The sequence below is a fragment of the Macrobrachium nipponense genome, chromosome 28 (genome assembly GCF_015104395.2).
Source record: "Macrobrachium nipponense isolate FS-2020 chromosome 28, ASM1510439v2, whole genome shotgun sequence".
NCBI classification, from domain to species: domain Eukaryota; kingdom Metazoa; phylum Arthropoda; class Malacostraca; order Decapoda; family Palaemonidae; genus Macrobrachium; species Macrobrachium nipponense.
The window spans coordinates 68,997,550-69,023,034 of NC_087217.1; the positions used below are offsets into that span (position 1 = coordinate 68,997,550).

The 25,485-nt window shown below is 46.4% G+C and overlaps 2 protein-coding genes across 4 annotated transcripts in view; both read right to left on the reverse strand.

The window, feature by feature from the left end:
- LOC135201857 (TBC1 domain family member 2B-like) overlaps positions 1 to 15,095 on the reverse strand; it is a 641,388-nt gene extending 626,293 nt beyond the window's left edge. For all 3 annotated transcript variants that reach the window (XR_010311621.1, XM_064231151.1, XM_064231152.1), the window contains exon 1: positions 14,943 to 15,095. The gene's annotated coding sequence lies outside the window, so the exon portion shown is untranslated. The remainder of the gene's footprint in view (positions 1 to 14,942) is intronic.
- Positions 15,096 to 19,186: 4,091 nt separating this feature from the next.
- On the reverse strand, positions 19,187 to 22,880 carry LOC135201366 (uncharacterized). The gene is made up of 3 exons (XM_064230210.1): positions 22,742 to 22,880; positions 20,382 to 20,759; positions 19,187 to 20,044 (listed from the first exon to the last, which is right to left on the reverse strand). The coding sequence occupies exons 2-3, from the start codon at positions 20,757 to 20,759 to the stop codon at positions 19,802 to 19,804; spliced, it is 621 nt and encodes a 206-aa protein (XP_064086280.1). The 5' UTR covers positions 22,742 to 22,880; the 3' UTR covers positions 19,187 to 19,801.
- Between the last annotated feature and the right edge of the window lie 2,605 nt (positions 22,881 to 25,485).

Sequence of the window (25,485 nt, forward strand, 5' to 3'; positions counted from 1 at the left end):
CTACAAAATCCGGGATGAAATCGAACATAACCAATCCCCATCCCTTCGAGTGTTTAACATCGAAGGAAGACCGTGAAGTTCTCCTACTCTCTTCGCCGATGCCAAAGCCAGCAGAAAGACAGTCTTGAGGGTCAGATCCCTGTCTGACGACTCCCGGAGAGGCTCATAGGGTTTACGAGTCAAACTCCTTAAGACAAGAGTCACATCCCAACCCCGGGGGCCTAAGTCCCCTGGGTGGGCAAGACTTCTCGAAGCTCCTCATTAGGAGAGATATTCCATGGAGGAGGAAATATCAACTCCTCGCAGTTTAAGGATGCGGGCCAGAGCGGTGCTGTATCCTTGTCTGCAGAGACAGAGAGGAGCTTCTCTCGGCGAAGAAAGATGAGGAGATCCACTACCTGCTGAAAAGTGACTCTGAGCGTTGAGAGACCCCATCTACTACACCAACCACAGAAGACGGACCACTTTCCCTGGTATACTGCTGCAGAGGACTGTCTGAGGTATCCAGCCATCTGTTTCTGCTCGGCAAGAAGACCTCTCACTCGCAGAGATGGTGGATAACCGCCAGCCACGAAGACACAGGAAATGAACTGCCTGGTGGTACCATTCTACATGCAGTTGACACAGCAGATGGTGTCATGGTTGAATCTCTCACGGTGCCTCTGAGAGAAGAGCCTGCAGGTCCGGAAACCAAGTGGCCTGAGGCCATTTGGGTGCCACCAAAATCATCCTAAGATTGCAGGTGACCAGCACCCTGCTGATCAGGCAGCTGCCCATGGGTCTGGCACGACTGAGGAGAAAACCTGAAGTTTTCTGTTGTGCCGGGTAGCAATCAGATCCACTACTGGACGCCCCACAGGTCGAGGAGCCTTTCTGCCTCGTCTGGGTGAAGAGACCATTTGGTCCCAATCATCTGATTCTGGCGGCTGAGCTTGTCTGCCACTATACATTCTTCTTGCCTGGAATGTGACTGGCTGACAGCTCTACCGAGTGAGCTATGGCCCACTCGTGCACCTGCATCATCAACTGGTGCAACAGGAGGGACACTAGGCACCCCCTGTCTGTTGACATATGCCACCACTGTGATGTTGTCACTCATCAATACCACTGAGTGTCCCATCAGTTGTTACCGGAACTCTTGGAGTGCAAGGAACGCAGCCTTGAGTTCCAAGAAGTTGATGTGAAGGTGCTTGTTGTGATGGTTCCACACTCCTGTAAGCAGCAACTCTTCCAGGTGTGCGCCTATTAAGAGGTTCCTGTCGTCTAGGCACCAGGCCTTAATTCCACCGTGAGAGGATCCAGGAAGGATGTGGATCCCGTGCCTGTGAACAGCACTCCTTTAGTCTCACTGAAGGGACCGCAGGTGAAGATGCCCGTGAGGGACTAACTTCTCTAGTGACAACAGGCGACCGATCACGACTTGCCAGCTGCGCTGACTGTTCCTGTCGTGACAGGAACCATCTAGCTGCCTCCTGAACCTGGTGATTCGCGAGTCTGCGGGGAAGACTCTTGCTGCTACAGATCAATCAACATGCCCAGGTACTTTTCCCTCTGCTTGGGTTCAAGATCTGACTTCTTCGACATTTACCATGATCCCCAGATCGCGGCATAAGTCGAGGGGTCAATCTCTGTCCTGTAGCAACTGCGAGCAGGAGCTCGCCAGGACCATCCAATCGTCGAGATACCTCTTCAGACATTCCCGACCGAATGGGCCCAAGCCGACACCAGAATGAATACTCGCGTGAACACCTGTGGGTGGATGAGAGACCAAAACAAAGTGCCCTGAATTTGTACACCATCCTGTCGAGGATAAAGCGGAAGGTACTTCCTGGAGGACTGGTGGATGGGTATTTGAAATACGAGTCCCTGGCAGAACCGGGGACGTACGTCTGAGGGTGGACCGGGTGTGAGGTGACGGGGGACATCCACTACCCAGGTCTTTGACACTCACTTCTCAAAGCAAAAGAGGAAGGCTGGGTCTTTCCTTGCGCTACCCTCAATGGTGCTAGCATCTTAGGAGCGGAGGAAGCACTAGCCAAGCTTTGAGACTTGGCCGCAGTTGATCGAGACTGCCCAGAAGTCTTCAAAACTGCCTGGTGTACTAGGCAGACACTGTCCTCAGTTCTCCACTTTTCCACCGCAGCGTCCACCATCTCTCTGTGGAAGAGAGAGGAGGAACCCAGCAACGGTCCGTTATGCAGACACAACGTTACCTCTCGACTGGCCACTTTGGTTACCCGAGTCAGGACTGAGTCCCGTCTCCTCAGAACCAGCTTGGCCCACAGGTTGCCCATCTGGTGGGCGAGGAAAGGAAATCGCCCTACCTCCAGACTGGCAGAGTTTCCCAAACGCAGAGTCTTCCTCAGGAACGATAGGTACCAAGGAGGCTGCAATTCTGGATACTGTGAGGGACCACAGATCCAGCCAGGAGACGGCCTGGAAAGCTGCCATGGCAGTAGATTCCGGGGCCGATGCCTCTTGCTGTGAGAACCAGAGGTTCTCAGACAGCAGGTGATGAAGAGGCACTTCCGGAGTTAGCCAAGCTATCTCCGGATCAACCTGCTTGGTCGGCAACAGGTCTACCAAAGGCACATAGAAACGCCGCTGAGGCAGAGGAGGGGGAAGCAGCTTGTCCGACCTGTTGGACCTGAGTAAGTCCTCCTGTCCAGAGACGAGAGCATTCACTTGGTCCAACACACTGTCGGCCAAGGTGGACCGGGGTAGTCCCACCGTCACTCTGGGTTTCTTCTTAGGTCCCCAGAACGACTCTAACCTCAATGGAGGGTCAGAGGGAGTAACCACCGACCCTTCCCCGAGGTCGTTGTGCTGACGAATCAGCGCAATGACCTCTGCAAAGGACCTCTGTATCTCAGGGGTGATTGTGTCCTGAGGCGATGGACTGTCAGATCCACCCAGGCCCATCGCCTCCTGAGACACTTTCTTTAGGAGGAAGGACCTCGCCAGACCCCTCGTGGTCTCCTCCAACCACTTGAGCATACGATCTGCTTGGTCCAAGGACCGAGCCAGGATCATGGGATCTCATGGCCAGACCGTAAGGAGTGCATTCCTCGCGGTCACTCCTATTCACCTCGCTCCTCCTGGTGTAGCCTGAGAAGGTTGAAGGGACAGGTGAGGAAGACCTAATGCTCCTGCCTTGCCTACCAGCAGAGCTGGCAGGCTGGGAGGACTGCAGGCGATCGCCAACCCGTGGTGGCGATCGAGCTGCATGTCTGGACCAGCGGTCTCCATGCGGAGAAGCGCTAAACCGAGGATGGTAGCGTCGGTCTCGTGCATCAGGGGAGCTGCTACCAGTCGTGCGAGCCGTCCAGTCCCGGTAGGTGCAACGGTCAGGTGACTGGTAGTGTCCGCTAACACGGTGAGAGCAAGCACTGTCCTCACGAGGCACCACGGTACCAGAAGCAGCCGAGGCTGGTCATGGTGACCGGGGGGACCTCTTCCCCAGCCTCGACACGTGAACAGTCTGGTGGGACCGTCATGTCAACCCTAGGAATCACTGCGAGAGTGATCGCCGGTCTGGCGAGATTCACCTGAGCGAATCTTGCCAACCTTCCGCTCCGTGCCTGGATCCTGACAGTGAGTATGCTAAGACGTCTGGTTCCTGGCTGCATGATCACCAGTAGGTGATCGTACACTCAGTGACGCTCGCGAGCGAGTGGCCAAGACGGTTTCCAGTCCGGAGGTGGAACCTCTGGAGCCGGGAGCAGAGGTACCAGCGGTAGCTGGGACCTCTGCGGTCAATGTCTTCTTCTTCCCTGAGGAAGGAGACGGGCCCCATTTCCGGAGGTGGACCAGCGGAAGACCGACCTGTCCTTAGAAGTCTCTGAGTGAGACTTCTTGGGGGGGGGCAAGGCCACCTTCTTCTTCCTCGACTGGGGGACCTTGGAAGTTGAAGGGGAAGAGCGGCAGAAGACGATGATGAAGACGAAGAAGACAACGACACCTTCCTCTTCTTCCTGGACCTCTTCTTCGCCAGTTTCTTCAGGACAGCAGAGAGGTCCTCCATCCACTATGGAACTGGGGCAGTTGCGGAGGGACTTGCAGGGGCAGCAGCACTTCCACTGGCAGTAACAGAGGCAGCAGGTACGGCAACAGCTACAGGAGGACGGTCCAAGGGAGAGCTCTTCGGGTACTCAAAGTCAGGGGGTGGGGCGAGGACAGCAAACCCAGGTGGAGGAGATACCATCTCCCTTCGGGGCATGTATGACAGCGGGGTGACCGTAGTCATGTGCTGGGTGTACACCAGGTGCGGTGGAGCGGCAAAACCTGGTGTCAACACGGTTGTGGTTGTCCTCGTCTCCACCCTGTGAGTGACCGGGGGCTGCAGCCAGATGATGAATCAGCCCCTGAATACTCGGAGTGCTTGGAAGACTCAAAAATCGTCAGGTTAATTGGGGGTATTCCTCTTTGCTCAGAGGGGGAAGGATCCCACCCTGAATGGACAGAAGACCCTGAGTACAACTCAAGGACGGGGTGTCACCCTCCTTCCTCTGCACTTGACAAATCAAGCGAAGAGGTGGGGGTGGACATGTCCCGCGAAGGGGAGAGAGCCATCCGCGGGAGCTGACGAGGAGGAATTGAAGATGATGATGTGTCGGTCACCAAAGGTGTCAAGGGAGAGCTCTCCAACAATACCTTGGCGGCCTTGCGAGGCTTCTTTCTCTTCTCATACAACTCCCACTGCTTCTCTGACCAAGAGACATAAACAATATAAGTCAGAGACCAAGAGCATTCACGCCCCCGGCAGCTCAAACATAAGGGATGAGGATCCACAGTCTCGTTGGACCTAAAAGCCCCACACTTACGGCCTCCCACTCCAGGGTACACTCTCCAGTTGGATGGGGGGCGAGGGGGCTTCTCCACTTCGTGGGACTGCATGATCAGCGATGCAACCACAAACAATAAACAAAATAATAATTACAAAGTACTTACAGTCACTTCTATAACTATTCTAAGAGAAAAAGGGTTGATGTAATCCAGTTTTGCAGGAAGCCAATCTCATGACAGACGCGGGCAGAGCGGCGAGCACACGTCTTCACCAGACGGTGGTTGAAAGCAAAGTGATATGCTTACCTCCAGTCGGGCTGGACTCCCAACCATCGGACAAGCAGTTACTGCCGAAATACCTTGTTAGTAAATCTTATGACTGATCCAGCTGGCACTGAATAGTAATTCCTTATGTAAAGGACCGAGGGTTTGTATAACATGTCGGAACAAACAACATTTTGTTGCCTAAATTAGTGAAAGTATAAGACGTTTTATTCCAGGGGTCATGCTGTGAACTGAAATGCATTTTTACCTTGTAATTGGTGGTTTTATCCTTACTGCCATCACAACTGAAACTACTCAGTATTTATTTAATTGTAATTATATACATTTTGTTCTTAATTCACTGCAAATTGCACTTAAAATACGTTGAGAGTTTGTTGACAGCGAAGCCATGGCGGGAACAACTTTTGTCTTAATGGACAGGGTGTCCAAAAAGGCCAGTATACCATTACAAGCACTTATTGCTCAGAAACCATATAACATAGAGTAATGCACTTTTTTGTAGAGTGAAGTGCTCTGAATGTAAACTTGAATGAGAACATTCTACAAAAAACTATATTACTCTATGTTATATGGTTTCTGAGCTGTAAATACTTGTAATGGTATTGGGACTTTATGGACACCCTGTAGCACTGGCAAGCAAACGTCAGATTAGTGAATTGTTTATGAAAAAATTTTGTATTTTTTTATAGCACTTTTCATTTATTCAAATCTATATTATTATTCTGACTTTTTTTATTTTTAATAATTGTACCTATGCCTGAAACAAATATAACCTTTAATGTTTGCAAGTTAGGAATATGACAATTTGTCTAAAATTGCATTTTTCCTAACTATACAAACCTGAGGTCCTTTTACAATAGGAAGGTACTAGCGGCAGCTGGATAGGTCGTAAGCTTTCGAACAAGGGGTTCGGTAGTTAACTGCTTGTCCGACAGGCTGCGCATGCGCGCGACTGGGAGGTAAACAAATCACTTTTGCTTTTGGTCCAAGCAAAAACTGCAAGAGTGAGGGGTGTGGGCATGAGGTGGGGCTATGTGTAAAAGGACCTCAGGTTTGTATAGTTAGGAAAAATGCAATTTTAGACAAATTGTCATTTGTTCCGACACGGCATACAAACCTTCGGTCCTTTTACAATAGGAAGACTCACTTCTTGGTGGGAGGAATCTGAGTCTTTTGTGAACAGACTGGTGTTCGCCCAACCTTGGAAGCCTCCCTGGTCGTAAGAGCGAGGGAGGGGATCCAAGCCTCTGTCCGATTGATCGGGGTGTGTGCACCGCAGGATCAATGGTCAGACCTCTGGACCGAGTACTAAGAGAGAGGCAAGCGTATCTCTTCGTACCAGCAATGTAAGAACTTGTTCCTGTACAGGAGCAGAAATATAAAGTCATGGGTTTGACTCTTGTAGGCATCCACTTCCCCCCCTTGTTGTAGAAGGAAGTGGTGGATATTCTGCTCCTATCCCTAGTGAAAGGGATAGGATGGGGCTCTGTCATATAGCTCACCTGCATCTCGTCCTCATCCAGCGTAGTGACGATCCCGTGGCCCTCTGCCCACAGGTAGAGGAGGAGGAAAAGATGGGAAGAGGGAGCCAGTCACTCACTCACTCACACATCCATCCACACAGTCACACCAGGACTCGATGCTGTTTGCAGCCTGCGAGGGTCTGGGTTAGCTACACAACTTGTTGAGCAGCCACCAACGGGTCCTAAGGAAAAGGTATCCAAGGACCTGTGGGCAATATCCCGAAGTAGAAGAAGGACGTAAAGGTAGTCTGGTTAGACCAGACCCCTGCCTTCAGGACCTGCGCCACGGAGAAGTTCTTACGAAAACGCCAACGAGAGGGGCCAATACTTCTGACTTCGTGAGCTCTCGGACGGGACGTACGGATGTCGTCACTACCATCAGCCTCATACGCCTCCTCCGATGACCTCACGCAGCCAGAATGAAAGAGTGTTCTTGGATACTTCTTTCTTGGTGACCCCGGTGCTAACGAAGAGGCGTCGACACTCAGGCTGAGGTGTCGAGTTCTCTTCAGATAGCACCGTAGCGCCCTCACAGGACAAAGCAGCATCTCATCCGCATCATTATCGGTGAAGTCCAATAGGGAGGGAATCGTGAATGACTCGAACCTGTCGTCAGGGATCGACGGTTTCTGAGTCTTCGCAACGAAGTTCGGGACGAAATCGAGCGTCACGGATCCCCATCCCCTGGAGTGTCGTACATCATAGGAAAGACCATGAAGTTCCCCTTACTCTCTTCGCCGATGCCAGGGACCCAGCAAGAAGAGGGTCTTGAGGGTCAGATCCCTGTCTGACGACTCTCGGAGTGGCTCGAACGGCGTTCGAGTCAAGACTCCTAAGGACGAGAGTTCACATCCCACGCAGGGGGCCTGAGTTCCCTGGGTGGGCAAGACCTTTCGAAGCTCCTCATAAGCAAGGAGATCTCGAACGAGTTCGAGATGTCCAATCCCCTCAGTTTCAGGACGAGCGCCAGGGCGGCTCTGATATCCTTTGACTGTGGGGACTGAGAGGAGCTTCTCTCGGTGAAGAAAAACGAGGAAATCCGCTACCTGCTGAAGAGTGGCTCTGAGAGGAGATAGACCCCGTCTACGACACCAACCACAGAAGACGGCCCACTTCCCCTGGTACACAGCTGCAGAGGACTGACGGACGTTTCCAGCCATCTCTGTTGCTGCGCTACGAGAAAAGCCTCTCGTTCGCAAGAGATGGTGGATAAACAGCCATCCGTGAAAGAACGTAGGGACTGGACTGCTCGGTGGTAACCGCTCGACGTGTGGCTGGGCGAGAAGGTTGTGCCAAGGGGGAAATCTCTCTCGGTTCTCCTGCGAGAAGAGCCAGCAGGTCCGGATACCAAATGGCCTGTGGCCATTTGGGAGCCACCAGGATCATCCTGAGATTCGGGGTGACCAGTGCTCGACTGATCACCTTGCAGAATCAGGCTGAACGGGGGAAAGGCATAGACGGAAAGCAGGTTGTCCCACGGGTGTTGAAGAGCGTCCTCTGCAGCTGCCCATGGGTCCGGCACGGCCGAGAAGAACACCTGGAGCTTCCTGTTGTGCCGGGTGGCGAACAGATCCACGACTGGTCGCCCCCACAGGTCGAAGAGCCTTTCCGCCACGTCCTGGTATAGAGACCATTCGGTCCCCATATCACCTTGATTCCGACGGCTGAGCGTGTCTGCTACTACATTCCTCTTCCCTGGAATGTAGCGTGCCGACAGCTCTATTGAGTGTGCCCCTCGGCCCACTCTGTGCACCTGCCGAGTCAACTGGTACAACGGGAGAGACACTAGGCCCCCCCTGTTTGTTGACGTAGGCCACCACCGTGGTGTTGTCGCACATCAACACCACTGAGTGTCCCATCAAGCGGTCCCGGAACTCTTGGAGAGCGAGGAACGCTGCCTTGAGTTCCAGTACATTGATGTGAAGGTGCTTGTCGTTCTCGTCCCACACTCCTGAAGTCAGCAACTCCTCCAGGTGTGCGCCCCATCCCTCGGTCGATGCGTCTGAGAACAGCTGCATGTCCGGGGGGGGATGTGCGCAGAGGCACTCCTCTTAAGAGGTTCCTGTCGTCCAGCCACCAGGCTAGGTCCTGCCTCACCTCCTGTGTCAGTGACACTGGAAAGCTTGGGGGATCCGTCGCCTGTGACCAACTCTCCTTTAGTCTCCACTGAAGAGACCGCAGGTGAAGACGCCCGTGAGGGACTAACTTCTCGAGTGACGACAGGTGTACCGATCACGACTTGCCATCGCTGAGCTACCTGTTTCCTGCCGAGACAGGACTGGGTTGGCTGCCTCCCTGAATCTGCTGATCCGCGAGTCTGCGGGGAAGACTCGCCCTGCTACCGTGTCGATCAGCATACCCAGGTACTTCATCCTCAACTTGGGCTCGAGATCGGACTTTTCGAAGTTCACAACGATCCCCAGATCGCGACAGAACTCGAGCAGTCGATCCCTGTCCTGTAGCAACTGCGAGCGGGAGCTCGCCAGGACTAACCAATCGTCGAGATACCTCATCAGACGTATCCCGTGCGAATGGGCCCAAGCAGACACCAGAGTGAACACTCGCGTGAACACCTGTGGGGCGGTTGAGAGACCGAAGCAAAGTGCCCTGAACTGGTACACCGTCCCGTCGAGGATGAAGCGGAGGTACTTTCTGGAGGACTGATGAATGGGTATTTGGAAATACGCATCCTTCAAGTCCACTGAAAGCATGAAATCGTTCTCTGATGGAGTCGAGCACTGAGCGTGCCGTCTCCATCGTGAACCGGGTCTGGCGAACAAACCGGTTTCAGGGGAGAGAGATCTATCACCGGGCGCCAGCCTCCCGTAGACTTTTCCACCAGGAAGAGTCGACTGTAAAAGCCCGGTGACTGATCCGTGACGATTTCTACAGCTCTCTTGCTCAGCATGGTCTTGATCTCCTGTCTCAATGCTACGTCCTTCGATGACCCTGGAACGTACGACTGCTGTTGGACCGGGTTGGAGGTGAGGGGTGGCGAGATTCGAAGGGTAATAGATATCCCTCCCGAAGGACAATCTACAATCCAGGTCTCGGGCCGCCGTAGCGCTGCCAAGTTGCCCAATGGCTGGCCAGGCACCCCCCCACACTTCCGGCAGCAGGTGAGGGGGAACGCCGTCCCTAGCGTTTCCCCCCTTTCTTCGACTTCTTCCCAGAGCCTCCACGGGAGGAGGAGGGCTGGGAGGAGGGCTGGTTACGGCTCCCCTTGGTAGAAGTCGAAGAAGACAGAGTCTTTCCCCGGGGCTTCGACGCAGCTACCGTCTTAGCCACCGAGGAAGCAGCTAGCCGAGCTCTTAGACTTGGCCGCATCCGAGGCTGCCCAGAAGCCTTCGAGACTGCCTGGTGAACCAGACGGTCACTGTCGTCAGTGCGCCGTCTGTCCACCGCAGCGTCCACCATCTCTCCTGGGAAGAGAGACGTGGAACTCCGTAAAGGTCCGTTGCAAGTCCCAACGCCGCTTCACGCGGCCGCCCTGGAAACCCGAGTAAGGACAGCGTCCCTTCGTCGGACGAGTACCAGGTTGGCCCACAGGTTCACCGTCTGGTGGGCAAGGAAGGAGATGGCTCTTCCTCCAGACTGGCAAAGTCTCCTGAAGGCCGAGTCATCTTCGGGAGAAATTCCCCCGGAGTTGGCTGCGACCTTAGATACTGTGAGGGACCACAGATCTAGCCAGGAGACGGCCTGGAAAGCTGCCATGGCAGTAGATTCCAGGCCGAGTGCCTCTTGCTGCTTGCGAGAACCACAGGTTCTTGGACAGGAGCTGCTGCAGAGACACACCCGGAGTCAGCCTGGCTAACTCCGGGTTCACCTGTTTGGGCGGCATCGGGTCTTCAGATGGCACGTAAAAACGCCGCTGTCGCAGCAGAGGAGGTGGAAGCAGCTTGCTCGACCTGCCAGACTTGAGCGAAACCGTCTTGTCCGGAGACAAGCGATTCAACCTGGTCCAGCACTGAGTCCGCAAGCTCAGAACGCGGCAAACCCACCGTCGGTCTGGGTTCCCTCTTCGGGCCCCAGAACGACTCGAGCCGGGACGTGGGCTCGGATGGTGGGAGCGGCGATCCTTCCGCGAGGTCGTTGTGCTGACGAATCAGCGCAAATAACCTCGGCAAAGTTCCTCTGGATCTCAGGAGTGACTGCGTCCTGCGGAGTCGGACCGTCCAGTCCCTCAAACAGGAGCATCTCCCGAGACCCTCCTCCCTCAAGGGGAGGAACAGCGACAGACCCCTCCTCGGTCTCCTCCAACCACCTGTGCGTACGACCTGGCCGGCCCGAGAGAACCGTGCCTGGTACGTACGACGACGTGGTGGGATCCTGAGGGGCGCACCCTCACGATCACTCCTCAATACCTCGCCCCTCCCGGTGTAACCCGAGGAGGTTGAAGGTATGGGAGAGGCAGACCTGACGCTCCCTCCTCGCTCGCTGGCAGAACCAGCGGGCTTGGAAGACTGCAGGCGATCGCCAACCCGCGGTGGCGATCGAGCTGCAGACCTAGTCGAGCCGTCTCGCTGTGGAGACCGGCTGGACCGAGAATACCAGCGGCCCCGGGTCTCGTGTGTCAGAGGAGCTGTGCTGGTCGCCGTACCCGATCGCTCTCTGTGAGAGTGACGGTCAGGCGACCGGCGAGCTCCACTGTCACGGTGAGATCGGTGCGTATCCTCACGGTGCGTCAGTTCGCTGGTACCAGCCGTGGCTGGTGCCGGCGAACGGGGGGACCTCTTCCCAGCCTCTAGCCCGTGGCCGGTCATGGACCGTCACGTCCGCTCCCTTCCTTCCCCGGGTAGCCAGCTGTTCGCCGCGAGAGCGAGAGCTGGTCTGGTGAGAGTCGCGTGAGCGGCTGTCACCAGTCTTCCGCTCCGTGCCGTGAACCTGACGCTGAGCGGACTCAGAGGTCTGGTTCTTGGCTGTAGGGGCCGCTGTTAGGCGCACCGCATACACTCGGTACCTCTCGCGACGAGAGGCCGAGACGGACCCTGCTGCCGTGGCCGAACCACTGACAGCAGGTGAGGAAGTGCCGGTGTTAGCCGGCACTCCTCTGGTCCCCCGTAGTCTTCTTCCTTGCGGAAGAAGAGACGGGTCCTGCCCCCGACGAGCAGGGTGACCAGCGGAAGAACCCCCCGTCTCACCAGAGCGAGACGGGCCCTTAGAGGTTCCCGAAGGAGACTTCTTAGGGGGGGGGAGGCGACCTTCTTCTTCTTCGGCGGGGGAGCCTTAGAAGAAGAAGGGGAAGAGAAGGCGGCAGACGACGACAACGACGAAGAAGACGATGAAGACGACGACACCTTCCTCCTCTCTTCTTCTTCTTCGTCAACCTCCTCAGGACCGATGTCAGATCTGTCATCCAGAGCGGAGCCGGGGCTGCTGTTGCCGAAGCAACAGGGCCCGGACGCACCTGTCCGAACAGATCAGCATCGGGAGCAGCGGCGCCAGGAACAGGAACAACATCAGCAGGTGCAGGCATCACAGGAACGGCAGAAGAGACAGCAGGAGCAGGTACAGGAACGGCAGCAGTGGTCACGTCCCACGTCCGTGGACAGCAGCTGGGGCATGGTCACGGCAGACTGTGTAGGCGGTCCAGATGGGCGGACCAGCGGCACAGACATCCTAGGTACCGGTGGGAGGTCCAGGGGCGAGCTCTTCGGGCACACGAAGTCCGGTCGCGGCAGCACGGCAAACCCAGGTGGCGGCATCACACTCCCCCGAGGTACGGCGACTGGCCCCTGCACCGATGTAGTGGGTGTCACAGAGACCGCGTGCGGGGTGTACACCAGGTGAGGAGGTGAAGCGTAGCCGGGTGTTGTAAGGGTCGTGGTGGTGGTCGTGACCGTAGCATGGGTGACCGCCACGGAGCCAGCGAGATGGTAGAGCAGCCCCTGGACACTCGGCACGCCCTGCAGCCCCAACGATGCCCACACCTGTCCGAGGTCATCCTTCGCGGCAACCGCACCTGAGGAGGCAAAAGTGGGTGATTAGGGGGATCCTCTACCCGTTCGCGCGAAGACGAACGGATAGAGGACCCAGAGTACAACTCGACGTCAGGGTATCTAGCGCCCTCCTCTACGCTCGACAAGTCAGGAGAGGAGAAGGACCTAGAAACCCCCCCCCGAAGGGGAAGGCGCGATACGTGGAAGTTGAGCGGGCGGCAGGAAAGAAGACGAAGTGTCCGTCACCAAAGGAGTCCCGGGAGAGCTTCCCGACGACTCCTTTGCAGGCCTTCGCTTCTTCCTGCCCTCATACAAAGTCCACTGCGCCTCCGACCAATTATTGCAAACATCACATGGCTCGGCTCGGGTGCATTCGCGCCCCCGACACCGAGCACACAAAATATGAGGGTCTATCTCCGGGAAAGAGCGGAACTTCCCGCATTTACGCCCTTCGGTACCCGGGCATAGTCTCCGTGGGGTAGCGAGGCGAGGAGATTCCATCATTAATCAATAACACTTCAAATAATATGAAAAGAGAGAAATGATTGTACTTACAATGAATTCTTTCATACACAAACACAACCATATACTCAAGAAAGCAAACAACGAGAAGCGGGCAGAGAGCGTCGAACACACACGTCCACTCGCTGTGAGGCCGAAAGCAAAAGTGATTTGTTTACCTCCCAGTCGCGCGCGCGCGCCTGTCGGACAAGCAGTTAACTACCGAACCCCTTGTTCGAAAGCTTACGACCTATCCAGCTGCCGCTAGTACCTTCCTATTGTAAAAGGACCGAAGGTTTGTATGCCGTGTCGGAACAAGGGAAAATTTCATCATTGCCAATTTAGTATAGCTTCTCACACTTGCCGATGCATTTACCCATGAATTCTAGTTGTCATAGTAATGCAATAATGATACAATTGCTCTGATATGTATATATATACTACAAATAGATAGGCTCATTTCACTTATTTCCACGGTTTTGTGTAAGTCTTATACCCAGTTTGGAGGGTAAACACATACCAATTGGCAACACTGATAAAAAATTGGAGAACAAGAACAACACCATAGCTACTGTTCACAGCAAAACCGTTGATACATTTATATAATTCATAATCATACACTGTTGTTAACTATTTATTTCAAAATTATCTAGCGCACTCTTCTTCCTCTTTCCTCCCAAAAAATTGCGAGTTTCCTTGGACTTGACGGGGATCATCATCATAGTTTAATATTGCTGAGAAAAAAGTGTCCCAGCGTCTATGGGTACGAGTGGTGTGCGGATTTAGCACAGCAAATAGAAAGTTTACTGACGCAAGTGACGCAGCAAACATCAAGATGGCGTCAATCTTCTCTGCGTAAGGTGTTTTAAGTAAAAATTTCAAGCGTCATAGAGGTAAGTTTACATTATGCATAGCTAGACTTTTATTAACTTCTGTTTAATCTTGAATTATGATATTATTTTGTACTTTAGGGGAAACCTCTGATTTCGAGAGGAAAGTAGAGGTCTCGAGGTGTTGCTTCCACGACCGATGACTCGTGACTGGTGTCTAGCTATTTCCGGTGTCAGGATGTGTTAAAGTACTTTTTCCGGAAGGTGGGTCAACGAGTAGGCAAGGCTGGCTCAGGTAGTCCACTCAGTTGTTTACCCTATAGGCTAGGTACCACAATAACCTAGGATAGCCTAGTGGTAAAGCATAAATTTACCCTGGATTATCCTAGATCCTAGGTAATTTACCTTAAGCATTAAATTAGGGTAAAAAACCGCATGGTACAGGGGTGGACCATGTACGATCAGCGTGGACAATCCCCAAAAAAGTACATTATAACGCGTCCTGACATCGGAGATGGGCATCAGACGCGACTTGTTGTTGGTGAGAAACGGAGCTAAAGACCTCTACTCCGGTGTCAGGATGCGTTATAATGTACTTTTCTTGGGGTTGTACACATTGATCGTACATGGTCCACCCCTGTACCATGCCGTTTTTTACCCTTTGTGAATAGGGTAACCCCTGTACCATGCCATTTTTTACCCTATGTGAATAACCCCTGTACCATGCCGTTTTTTTACCCTATGTGAATAATAATGGAAGTCGATGCTAGCCCAATTACCAGAGAAATACCCATTCGTTATGAAATACCTAGCTACTCTAGCAGGCCTAGCTAGTAGGTAGGTAGGTACTTGGGTAGTTTCTAAGCCACCCTACAGATTTACCTAGCTTTGGTATGCCTAATAAAGTTTTTCATAACACGTTAAACCTTCGCAGGATATTAATCAACTTTAAGACCCTCCATTTAAAAGTGATTGCTTGAGGCGAGCTTGTCGCCATGGGCCAGCAGGATGCAGGATGTTCACATCAGCTGAGAGCCCTAATGACACCTTAGTCTATTAGTGTTTTGAAGTGTACAAACCTGAAAATAGTATAATCTCTGGTAGCTCACATATTATTAGAGAGCCGTATTTAGCTTTTCAGTTAGTTACTTAACCAACTATATCAAATAATGTACAGGTCGACGTAAAATAATACTGCAAATTGGCAGACCCGCCCTCGAATGCTTAACCCATTACAATACAAACGTAAACAAAATAACCAAGGAGTCTTCTGAATTTACCTCTCTCTCTCTCTCTCTCTCTCTCTCTCTCTCAAGAGTACTTATCCATCCACATCCAGTTTCCATTATTTTGAAGTCTCTGCATGTAGTTCGGTAACAAAATCAAAACATTCAAAACAAACTATTTATTTAGAAGAACTTTCATCGCAAAACATTCTGCTACTCTTCATGAAATTTGTAGAGCCTGTTTCACATGATACCTGAAATATTTCAGTCTTTTTTTAAGAGAGTCATTCTTGCTTTCCTTCAGTTAATGCGCCTGATGCTGTACTGATAGTGTGGCTTAGCGATGTTATATTATGTAAATAAAATTCATGCATTGTAAATCAATGTCCAACTCGTGATGATTCACTTCTAATCTTACCACCTACCAATTGCTAAATCATATATATAATATATATATATAATATATTATAATATATATATATAATATTATATATATATGTAATGTATATATATATATATATATATATATATAGATATAATATATATATATATATATATATATATATATTTATATATATATATATATATGATGAGTGGGAGAGAGAGAGAGAGAGAGATGAGAGAGAGAGAGAGAGAGAGAGAGAGAGAGAGAGCGAGAGAGAGAGAGAGAGATAGAGTTGTTATCAGATTTTATTTAGGAAAAAATTATAACATCAAACAATATTTAACACCTGAGCATAGGAAACGGGCAATAGTAGTAAGCAGAAAAATTGTTTGGAACTAACAGTTATGGTAAATAAGATCTCAACCTAGGATTTCCACAGTACCTGTAGCCATTAGAAAACACACCTACAAGAAGTGGATATGCTTTAGCACACTGGATGGTGTTATATCATTGTGTGAAGACGATTACAAAATAAGCCTAATGAAATAAATAAATGATAATAAAAATTATACACTATAATAATTAACAGCTAGTCTTCACATGTGTAGTAAGTATACCTACCTACCATTGGATCTCCTATCAAAATTTGAGGACATGGTTGTATGTTTAGTACCAATTAGCTATATGCCTCTTAACAGTGGGTGGCCCGTGAGAAAATTGCGAGTATAGTCCCTTCTCTCTGAGAGAGAGAGAGAGAGAGAGAGAGAGAGAGAGAGAGAGAGAGAGAGAGAGAGAGAGAGAGAGAGAGAACTAAATGATCAAATTTAAACTTTTCTAGTAGCCACATTCGTTTGGAACTTAAATTCTGCTCATGATTATCCATCAAAGTTCTATGCTAAATTTACATAAGTAAAAACGCCTACCGAGCCTCTTTTACACATGACTTCCCCTCCCATTGTTTTCATAGCTATCCGAACCACCTGTTCCTTCTTCTTCTTCTTCCTTTAAAGAATCTGTCACAAGGACCGCTGATCTGAATAAGATATGAGGATACATCGTCGTTGATTTATGTAAAATGTCTTGAAACATGCCGCTTCTACTCATAAAATGTTCTCTTTGACTAGTTAAGATGATAAAATAAGCAGCTGCTCATAAATTTCATACACCCTTACATTCTAATTCATTGTGCCAATTGAAGAGCTATATCATGTTATTTGAGATAGCTATCGTCGTCACTGCAAATTGGTATCATGTTATATGAGAGCAATTAGTTATTGTTGTCATTGCAAAATGAGAAATTTCCTTTCGGGATAATGCAAATTTTTAATGTAAAATTTAAATCAAAACAATGACATTCGTTTCTGTAGGGTACTTTTTCGCGAATTTCATATTATGTTTGCTATTGTTCTTATTGTTCATTAAATGAATCAAGTTGTTTTCATTGTTATTCTTCGTCATTTGTATGTATACAAAAGTACTTATTGTTTATATATATATATATGATATATATATATATATATATATATTTATATATATTATATTTATATGTGTGTGTGTGTGTGTGTGTGTATGTGTGTGTGGTGTGTAGTATACGTGTTGCGATTTTCTTCTTTATTTCGCAATTCAGTGGAGTAATGTTATGGTAAAGAAGTAGGCCCAAGACATGCATTCTCTCTCTCTCTCTCTCTCTCTCTCTCTCTCTCTCTCTCTCTCTCTCTCTTCTCTCCTCTCTCTGATTCGTATTCTCCTCTCTCCATTATCTTCTCTGCCGCTTCTTCCGTCTTACAGAGAGCAACCTACCTGCCCTCTAATCCGAAAATCGCCCAAAGGAAAGGGAGGCAATAAAAGCAAGCAACGGAAGAAAAAATCGGCTTACAGGCTGCTCCAGGAGCAAGAGCCCGTGCCAGCACAAGGCTGGCTAAATCTTAAACAACAACGCTCAGTCTCGAACACTCACCTCCAACACGCACTCTGCCCCGGAGGCCAGCCGTGCCCTTTGTTGTGCCCTCACACTCCAGCGGCTGACCCTGGACCATTGCCGGCCGAATTTGGACGAAATTACCCCTCCATTGGCGCCCTTGAAAAGCAGGATCCTACGATCAAACTTTAGGGTAAAGTCTGGGGTTTAGTGACAGTCCATTGTATCCTGTATTTTTTTTCTGTTATTTTCCCGTCTGTGCTTGTGCGAACGTTCATCGTTATTCCTTGCCATTCCCCCACAGCTGTGCTCCCATATTCCATAAAATAATTAAATTGAAATACTGTGGTTCCCTTTGGATGTGATCTAACAGTGCTTATTGTTTGATTGGCCTCCTGATATCAACAAATGCTATGAGATTTTACTAAGGGAAATAACGTAAATTGGTGGCTGTGTCTCAAACCCTCCCATTCAATGCAATAACATTCTGAGCAGTAATTCATTCATTCCTCACTCAATGACGAAATTCTGAGACCGTAAGATTAATATTAAGGAAGTCTAAGTATTGGAGACAACACCGCACCTGTCCAACCCTTTGTGTGTCGTACACGTATTTATAGGACATCATGTGTTACAGATATCCTGCCTGCTGTGTGAGGGGGCCCTCTCATTCCTTTGATAACTCCTCTACTGAATGTCCTTTGTCCATCATCGTAGCACGTGCTACCCCTGTGACCTGTCCAAGATTAAGTCTTCATTGAACATGTCCTTTATGCACTAGAGTTCCTCCCCTTGTGTGTGATTAAAGATAAACACTCTCCATAGTGATTAGCCGAGATATTATGCAAGAAGTCTTTATTTTATGTTGTGTGTAATTTGGGGACTTATTTCCAGATTGCTGAGTCTGTGCTCCGTCTCAATTTGGAAACCAGCATTGCAGTAGTATTTGATTTTGACCATAGTTTTCATATTGGGAATGATAAGTGTTCCAGACAGTACCCGGCCTCTGCCTGCGTGGCTATATGCATTGCCTTTATCTCAGGCCATTCAATGTTGCTTGTAAATAAATGTAAATTAGAGTAATCAGCTGAGTTTTCAATGGCGACCTTGACCCTTCCTTTTACAGTTATTTAAGGTAAGTCATAAGCACTCCATTTTCCATTATTCCCTCTCAATTTCCCCTTACGCTTGGGCATAAGGCCGGCCCATGCGTAAATATATATATATATATATATATATTATATATATATATATATATATATATATATGACATATGTATATATATATACATATATATATTTATATCTATATATATATATAATAAGATAATATAATATATAAGCATGTGGAATGAAAAACTGACGTATGGTACGTAGGCCCATACCTTTCGTATAGATATTCTATTGTTTGGAAACTTGCTATGCAAATGAATGCTTTGAAGTTTGTTTCTAGGGAAGGTATTTTCATGGACTCTGGGCATTAACACTCACAGATGAAACTACCTAGATACTGGTTAGTACTGATTAAGCCAGCTTTGTACCAGCACAGGTGAGGTGTTACAGTGATTCAGGGGCCAGGTGTAAACCTCTGAACTCGAATAGCCAATTGGGACGACTCAGATTTTGATGCTTACAGGGTCCCAGATGATGAAAACAGAACAAACAAATTAATAACAATAATTGCTGTATTTTTTATAGACTTTTGATAAATAAATCGCAGTTTTCTCATTGGCTTAGTTTTTGCACAAGGAGTCATAAGTCATACCAAACAATTATCTTTTAAAACCCCTTTATTATCAGTTTGTACAGAAATTAATCTGTTCTACGAAGTACTACATTGATATGAAAAACATATATGGTTTATGAATAAACTTCCCCCGTTACCAAATACATTTCACATATATGATTAGGTTACTGATAACTAAAATGCTTTATATGCTCTTATTGACTTTTGGGTATTTATTCTACTACACTATCATCACATTTATTCAGTCTCATTTCCTTAAAAGAAAAAAAAGTAGTTGTGGAAGCCAAATCCAGCCAGGTGGAATCTATGTCTTGTAAGAATAATTCCCCATGGCACGTCATCACCAAATAAATAAGCGCATTTTTTTTTCTTTTGGATGAAAGATAAAACTGTAAAAGTGAAAAATAGTAAGTTAATTAAGCATTCCATCATACCATACTGTTGCTGGAAAGACTGATAAGTGTAAACACAAAATAGTAATAAAAAACTTACATAAAAGGTCGATAAAATTGTCCAAATAGAAATTTTTGAAGACCAGATGGTAATGGTAATATGCAATGATCATAACAGCAGACGTCATCTGGTCGATTGCATTAAATGACAAATAAAGAAAGGAATATGTAAAGCAGCTTTTTCTGTGTAAAGACTTCAGGAAAAGGTCGTCTAAATAGCTTGGTCTTGGAACAACTGGAATTTGTCTTGGAATTTTTCAAGGGCTCTGTAGACTCTATCGGCGACTTCGTACAGATCAACACTACTCTCCGGGGTGTCAGCTCGGCCTTCAGATGTCACTGTGATTGTACGGGAATATTTCCCAGTGATAAAGTCGTATACGAAGATCCCCGTGAATATGATGGCTAAGGCAAGTAGCGTGCTCTGGATGGTCTGGCCTACATACAGCAAAATCTGAAATAAAAGTAACGTAGCGTGAGACATTAGGATGGTTACTACTATTTGAATTATGCCTGCGTAGTTGCTAGCATGTTCAAAGACAAGTTCTGGCATAAGGATTGGTTAATCTATAACAACAATCACGTGTACAAACAAATAAATATGAAAAAGCCAAAACTCACAAAAGAGAAACAGGCAAAATAGCACGATCACTGGATTATCATATAATATAGAATATCACTATAATTGTTCACAATTCATTGAACAAGTGCACGAATGCATTTATAATCACTCAAAATATGAATACCGGCCACAATTTAATGGGAGAAAGAGAGAGGCTTTTATAACTTACTTGCGATCCGATGGCTTCGGGATCACTGAAGACATCGAAGAATCTGGGAGTCAATTTTGTGCAGGGTTTCTCTGCCTGCGGCTGACTGTGTCGTGGTTGGCTGTGCAGTCTTTGCTGCTGGGCATAGTACTGCTGTTCTTTAGTGTGCTGCTGCTGTTGCTGTCCATTGAGCAAGACCTGCTGATTGGTTGGCTGCTGATAAACTTGTTGTTCGTATAGCTGTCGGATCTGCTGCTTTTCTCCGGAGCCTTTTTCACTTTGCTTTGCGTAGGCATCCTGCTCTACGGGTTGTTTATTGAGGGACTGGCCTGGATTTGGCGTAGAGCCGGCTGAGACGGCGCAGATGCCCAGTGCAAGAATAAGGATGGCTGTCTTCATCTGTGAAAAACAAACGCATTCTAAAATGTGCTGGTTAAAGAACCTTAAAAATTAGGGTAGAAGTAAATGATATACTATAAGAAAATACACATGAAGTGGGCTGCTCTACTTTATTAAAGATCTTTTCTATCCTGTGATGATGATATAATGTTAATAATAATGTAAACTGCATCATTATATTAATATAGCAAAATTGAGTGTAAAGAATAATCTCTACACAAAAGATTAAAGTGAAACACATTTCAAGCCCAGAGGTCAACAATGAGCTTCGTTTTTCATTCCCTTGAACACTTCATTACACTTACCACAAGGATCCTTGGTGGCATAAGGCCTACCTAATCTAAACAACCAACCACCCACAGCAACTGCGTAAGAAAAACTTTGGTTTAGTGACTGTAAAGAGCTTAATTTTCCTAAGACAGGTTGAAAGATAAAAGAAAAAGATGTGCTGAATAACACCAAAGTGGTATATAACGCTTAGTACTTAGTGAATCTGTTCCGAATGAGTTTAACATTTTCTGAAACTGGGAATTGCTGTCTGATCAGGAAAATTATGAAAAAATTTTTATTTACTTGTCCTTAAATCAAGCATACCTTTTCTTGATCGTTTTCACACATTTCCTTGTGTATCTCTCACGAGACTTGAGATGTGAATCGTCTTAAATAACGCTTAAATACCTTTAGCTCTAGGCAGTGACCAGTAATCGCCATTCCTCCATAACTTCTGACCCCAACCAAACAACTTCCAGGACCCAATCCCATCACCAACGGATCTCGTTTTTGAAACTATTTCGTAAGTATAACTTTGACGGTCTTTTTCCATGGGATTCGGGATTTATCCATCAAAAGTACAAAATCAATCCAATTATTGGAGCCACAGGTTACAGTGTATTAATGTTATGTGTAAGACAGCGCTGAATTAATTACGTCAAAATTATTAGCATCATTGACTGCGAGATCTACATACTTCTCTCTTTAGACTTTGATTGACTGAAAACCTGCGCTGACTTAATACCGAAACATCTTTTTTATCAGTTTTGCATAGATGTCCAGAACTGAGTGACTCGGAGCCTTGGTCAAGATGCATTATGATAATAAAGTCCAACTGATGAAAATAATAATCTTATTTACAGGCTTGAAGAAATTACATTAAAATAGCATGACTATTAACAGAACATAAATAAATAAGCTTGTAATGTTCTACGAATTTCGCTGCAACATAAACTTCAACAGACAAGAGCGTCTTATTTCCCCAGGAAGCAATTCAATAAGACCTTCCAGGAAACTCTCCATGAAGCATATGGTATAATATATATATATATTTTAAAATCATAATATATATATATATATATATATATATTATATTATATCTATATATATATATATATATTATATATATATATATATATATATATGTGTGTGCGTGTGTGTGTGTACAACTGAATCACGAAAGTTTGGAACGTGATAAATCCATAAATAAAGGTATAAGCCACGAAGGAAAAATAAACAACGGAGTGTCTGCAGCAGAAACTCCATTGTTTATTTCTCCCTCGTGGCTTATACCTTTATAAGTATATAATATTATAATATATATAATATCTATATATATAGAATTATATATATATATATAGGATATTTCCCAAGAAAATACCATTCTTGCCTCAGAATTAAATTATTCAAAGGGAAACATGAAATTATGCTATATTCCCCAACTAAAAACTATTGAAATATGTGTCTAACGAGAAGCATTGTTTTGTATTTGCTGTATTGAATATAGAAAAATTTCAGCTCGAAGAAGTAAAGCCAGATACGATAATTTGCCTCCAATGAATGAAGACACAAAAATGACAGATTAAAATACACAAAATATCCAATTCGTTGCATCTGTAATTCGAACTGGTAATTCCCATGCACCGTCAAAGTCTCAAATACTTCATTATCAAGCAGTTTTATATAGCAACAATGAGTTCATCAATACTTACTTCACCCGGGCGACTTTTTTTTTCCCGTGTACGCCGATGGTCCTTGTTCGCAAATAAAACAGGTCGTGTTCCTTGCCGTAACCAAAAGCCTATAGCTTCCCGTCCTCCGGTCTCCTTTGATCAAATTAGCTCCTCCCACTGCCGAGGAGACGACCAATCAGCTGCCAAAACCTGGAACGACCTGACCGGTGGCCACGCCTGACCCGGTCAGATGTTACTTATCGTCTTTCCTTAGCCAGGGACGTTTGCCTTTGTTTTGCTCTTAATGGTCCTTTCGTTCCGGTGGAAATGAATACCAAATAGGTGTTTTTGGAACTGGATTTTATTCCACGATCTCTCTCTCTCTCTCTCTCTCTCTCTCTCTCTCTCTCTCTCTCTCTCTCATGAATTGAATTCAAAGTTTTAAAATTAATGTTAGGTTTACACAAGGCTAACATATAGTAGACATTTTCACGACGAAGAAATAAAATATATAAGAAGAAGTATTCATTGAAAATGTTTCAAAATAAGGCACAAATCTTTAAAATTATCTCTCTCTCTCTCTCATTCGAATTTCATATATAATTGAAAATGTTGGGAGCCATGTAAAAGCAAACTGAATTGTTTGCTCGAAAAAGAAAATCTTTCCTAGAGTTTATGTCAACAAATTCTCGCTCTTTCAAGCAATCGTAAAACAGTCAAAGGCAAATACTTTATTCCAGTAACAATGGTTATTGCGCGCAAATCAGTGTTCATTTGATACATAATTTTTCGTTCTTATGAAATGCACGACCATACATACACATTACATATTATAATAAGATTATCCAAAACAATTAGCGGTATTTACTAGTTGGCCCCGTTAGGGGTAGCGCCGTCAGTGCACCTCATGCGGTGTACTGTAGCCATTACTAAAGGTTCTTTGCAGCGTCTTTTCGGCCCCTACCTGCAACCCCTTTCATTCCTTTTACTGTACCTCCATTTATATCATCTTTCTTCCATCTCGCTATCCACCCTTTCATAACAAATATGCCAAAGAGCAACTGCGAAGTTTTCCTCGATATTCAATTGGAAAATAATATGTAGCTGCTTTTGGAGATAAAAGATCCATCGTTCACTTCTCACGAGGAAACAACGTTAAGCAGGATCCAGATTCTTCTCTGGATCCTGCTCTTAAGCAGAGTCGTAAACGGATGTGGGTAAATCGAATAAGAAAAAGGGAAGCGGATCGCCTTCAGGACACACTACTACCCTCACTAATTGTGGTGGTATCAGATTTTTTCCCCCGGGATTTGACAAACAGGTGATAAATTACTTTCCAATATGGTCATCTGATGTTCCGGGATCAGGTCTAAAGTAAGGTAGGTCACGTAGGCGCAGATCCTTTCGATGCTCTCTCTCTCTCTCTCTCTCTCTCTCTCTCTCTCTCTCTCCTTAGATGAAAAGTTATCGCTGATGGGGTCGTGTGGTGCTACAATGGATTTTTACTTATCTTTGCTGTTTGTCCTTCTCATTGATTTTTACAATAAAAAACAGTGGACGGAGATGGAAGCGGTTTAGACTGTATTTTCAACAACAACAAAAACTTGATAGATTCTTAGAATCTGCAGATGTTGCTCTCTCAGTCAACAACCCTTACAAGTTTTCCTGGAAAAAAACAGGAGTCATAAGTTCGGAATATACACAAAGGGATGAAATAACATCAGATGGAAAAACAATTGATGGGGTTGAATCTTTCTAATATTGAGAAATAATGACATTCAGTGCGGTTTTCTCGCATTAGAATTGAGTGAAGCACTCAAATAAGGCGAATCAAACAATGGGCATAATGGATAAGATCTGGATTTGACATAAATCTGCTGCGATCAGCAGTGTCATAGGCATAAAACATTTCATGACACTGACACTAAATGTAAAAGATTTTGACGATTTATAAATAAGCTTTAAGAAGAAATGAAGAATTAAATGATAGGGTAGAGTTAGAATTTACACCATTAAAGGAAATGATGAGCTCTACGTGCAGATAAGATAATAATTATAGGGAGATGGAAATCGCACGTGATGACGTCAGCTGGTTCGTGTGGCCACCATCGTGAGTGAGAACTCTCAGGGAGGAGGCTGGAAATTCGTTTGAAAAACCTGAGTGGTAGAATTTCACATACGCGCGCGTACATACACACACACGGACGGGCACACACACACACACGCACACACACACACACACACACACACACACACATATATATATATATATATATATATATATATATATATATATATGCGTATGTGTGTACTCGTACATATACTGTACAAATATGTTTATCTATATATTTTATGAGTGAATGTGGGTACGCAAATAGATGGCATAATTAGAAAATAAATATAATTTATTGAGAATAGATGCAAAAAATAGATCATGCATAAAGCAAATGATATTAGATAAAAAAAAGCAGAAAATGAGTAGAAAATAGATGGCTGAAGTAGAAAATAAAAAGGTAAAAGACAATTAAGACGATATATGAAATACATAAACAAACAGAACATAAATAAAATAAACTGAAAATGCATTAAGAATTTAAACAAGGACTCGACAACATTCATGACATAAACCTATCATAAAAAATAAATGTATGAACTGTATAGAAATGGATACAAATAAATAGTAAATTTATAGAATAGATAGAAAATAAGTAGAAGATAGTAGAAGTGAATAAAAAATAAGAATAGCCCATTCTCTCTCTCTCTCGTTTTTAATTGAAAGTGTA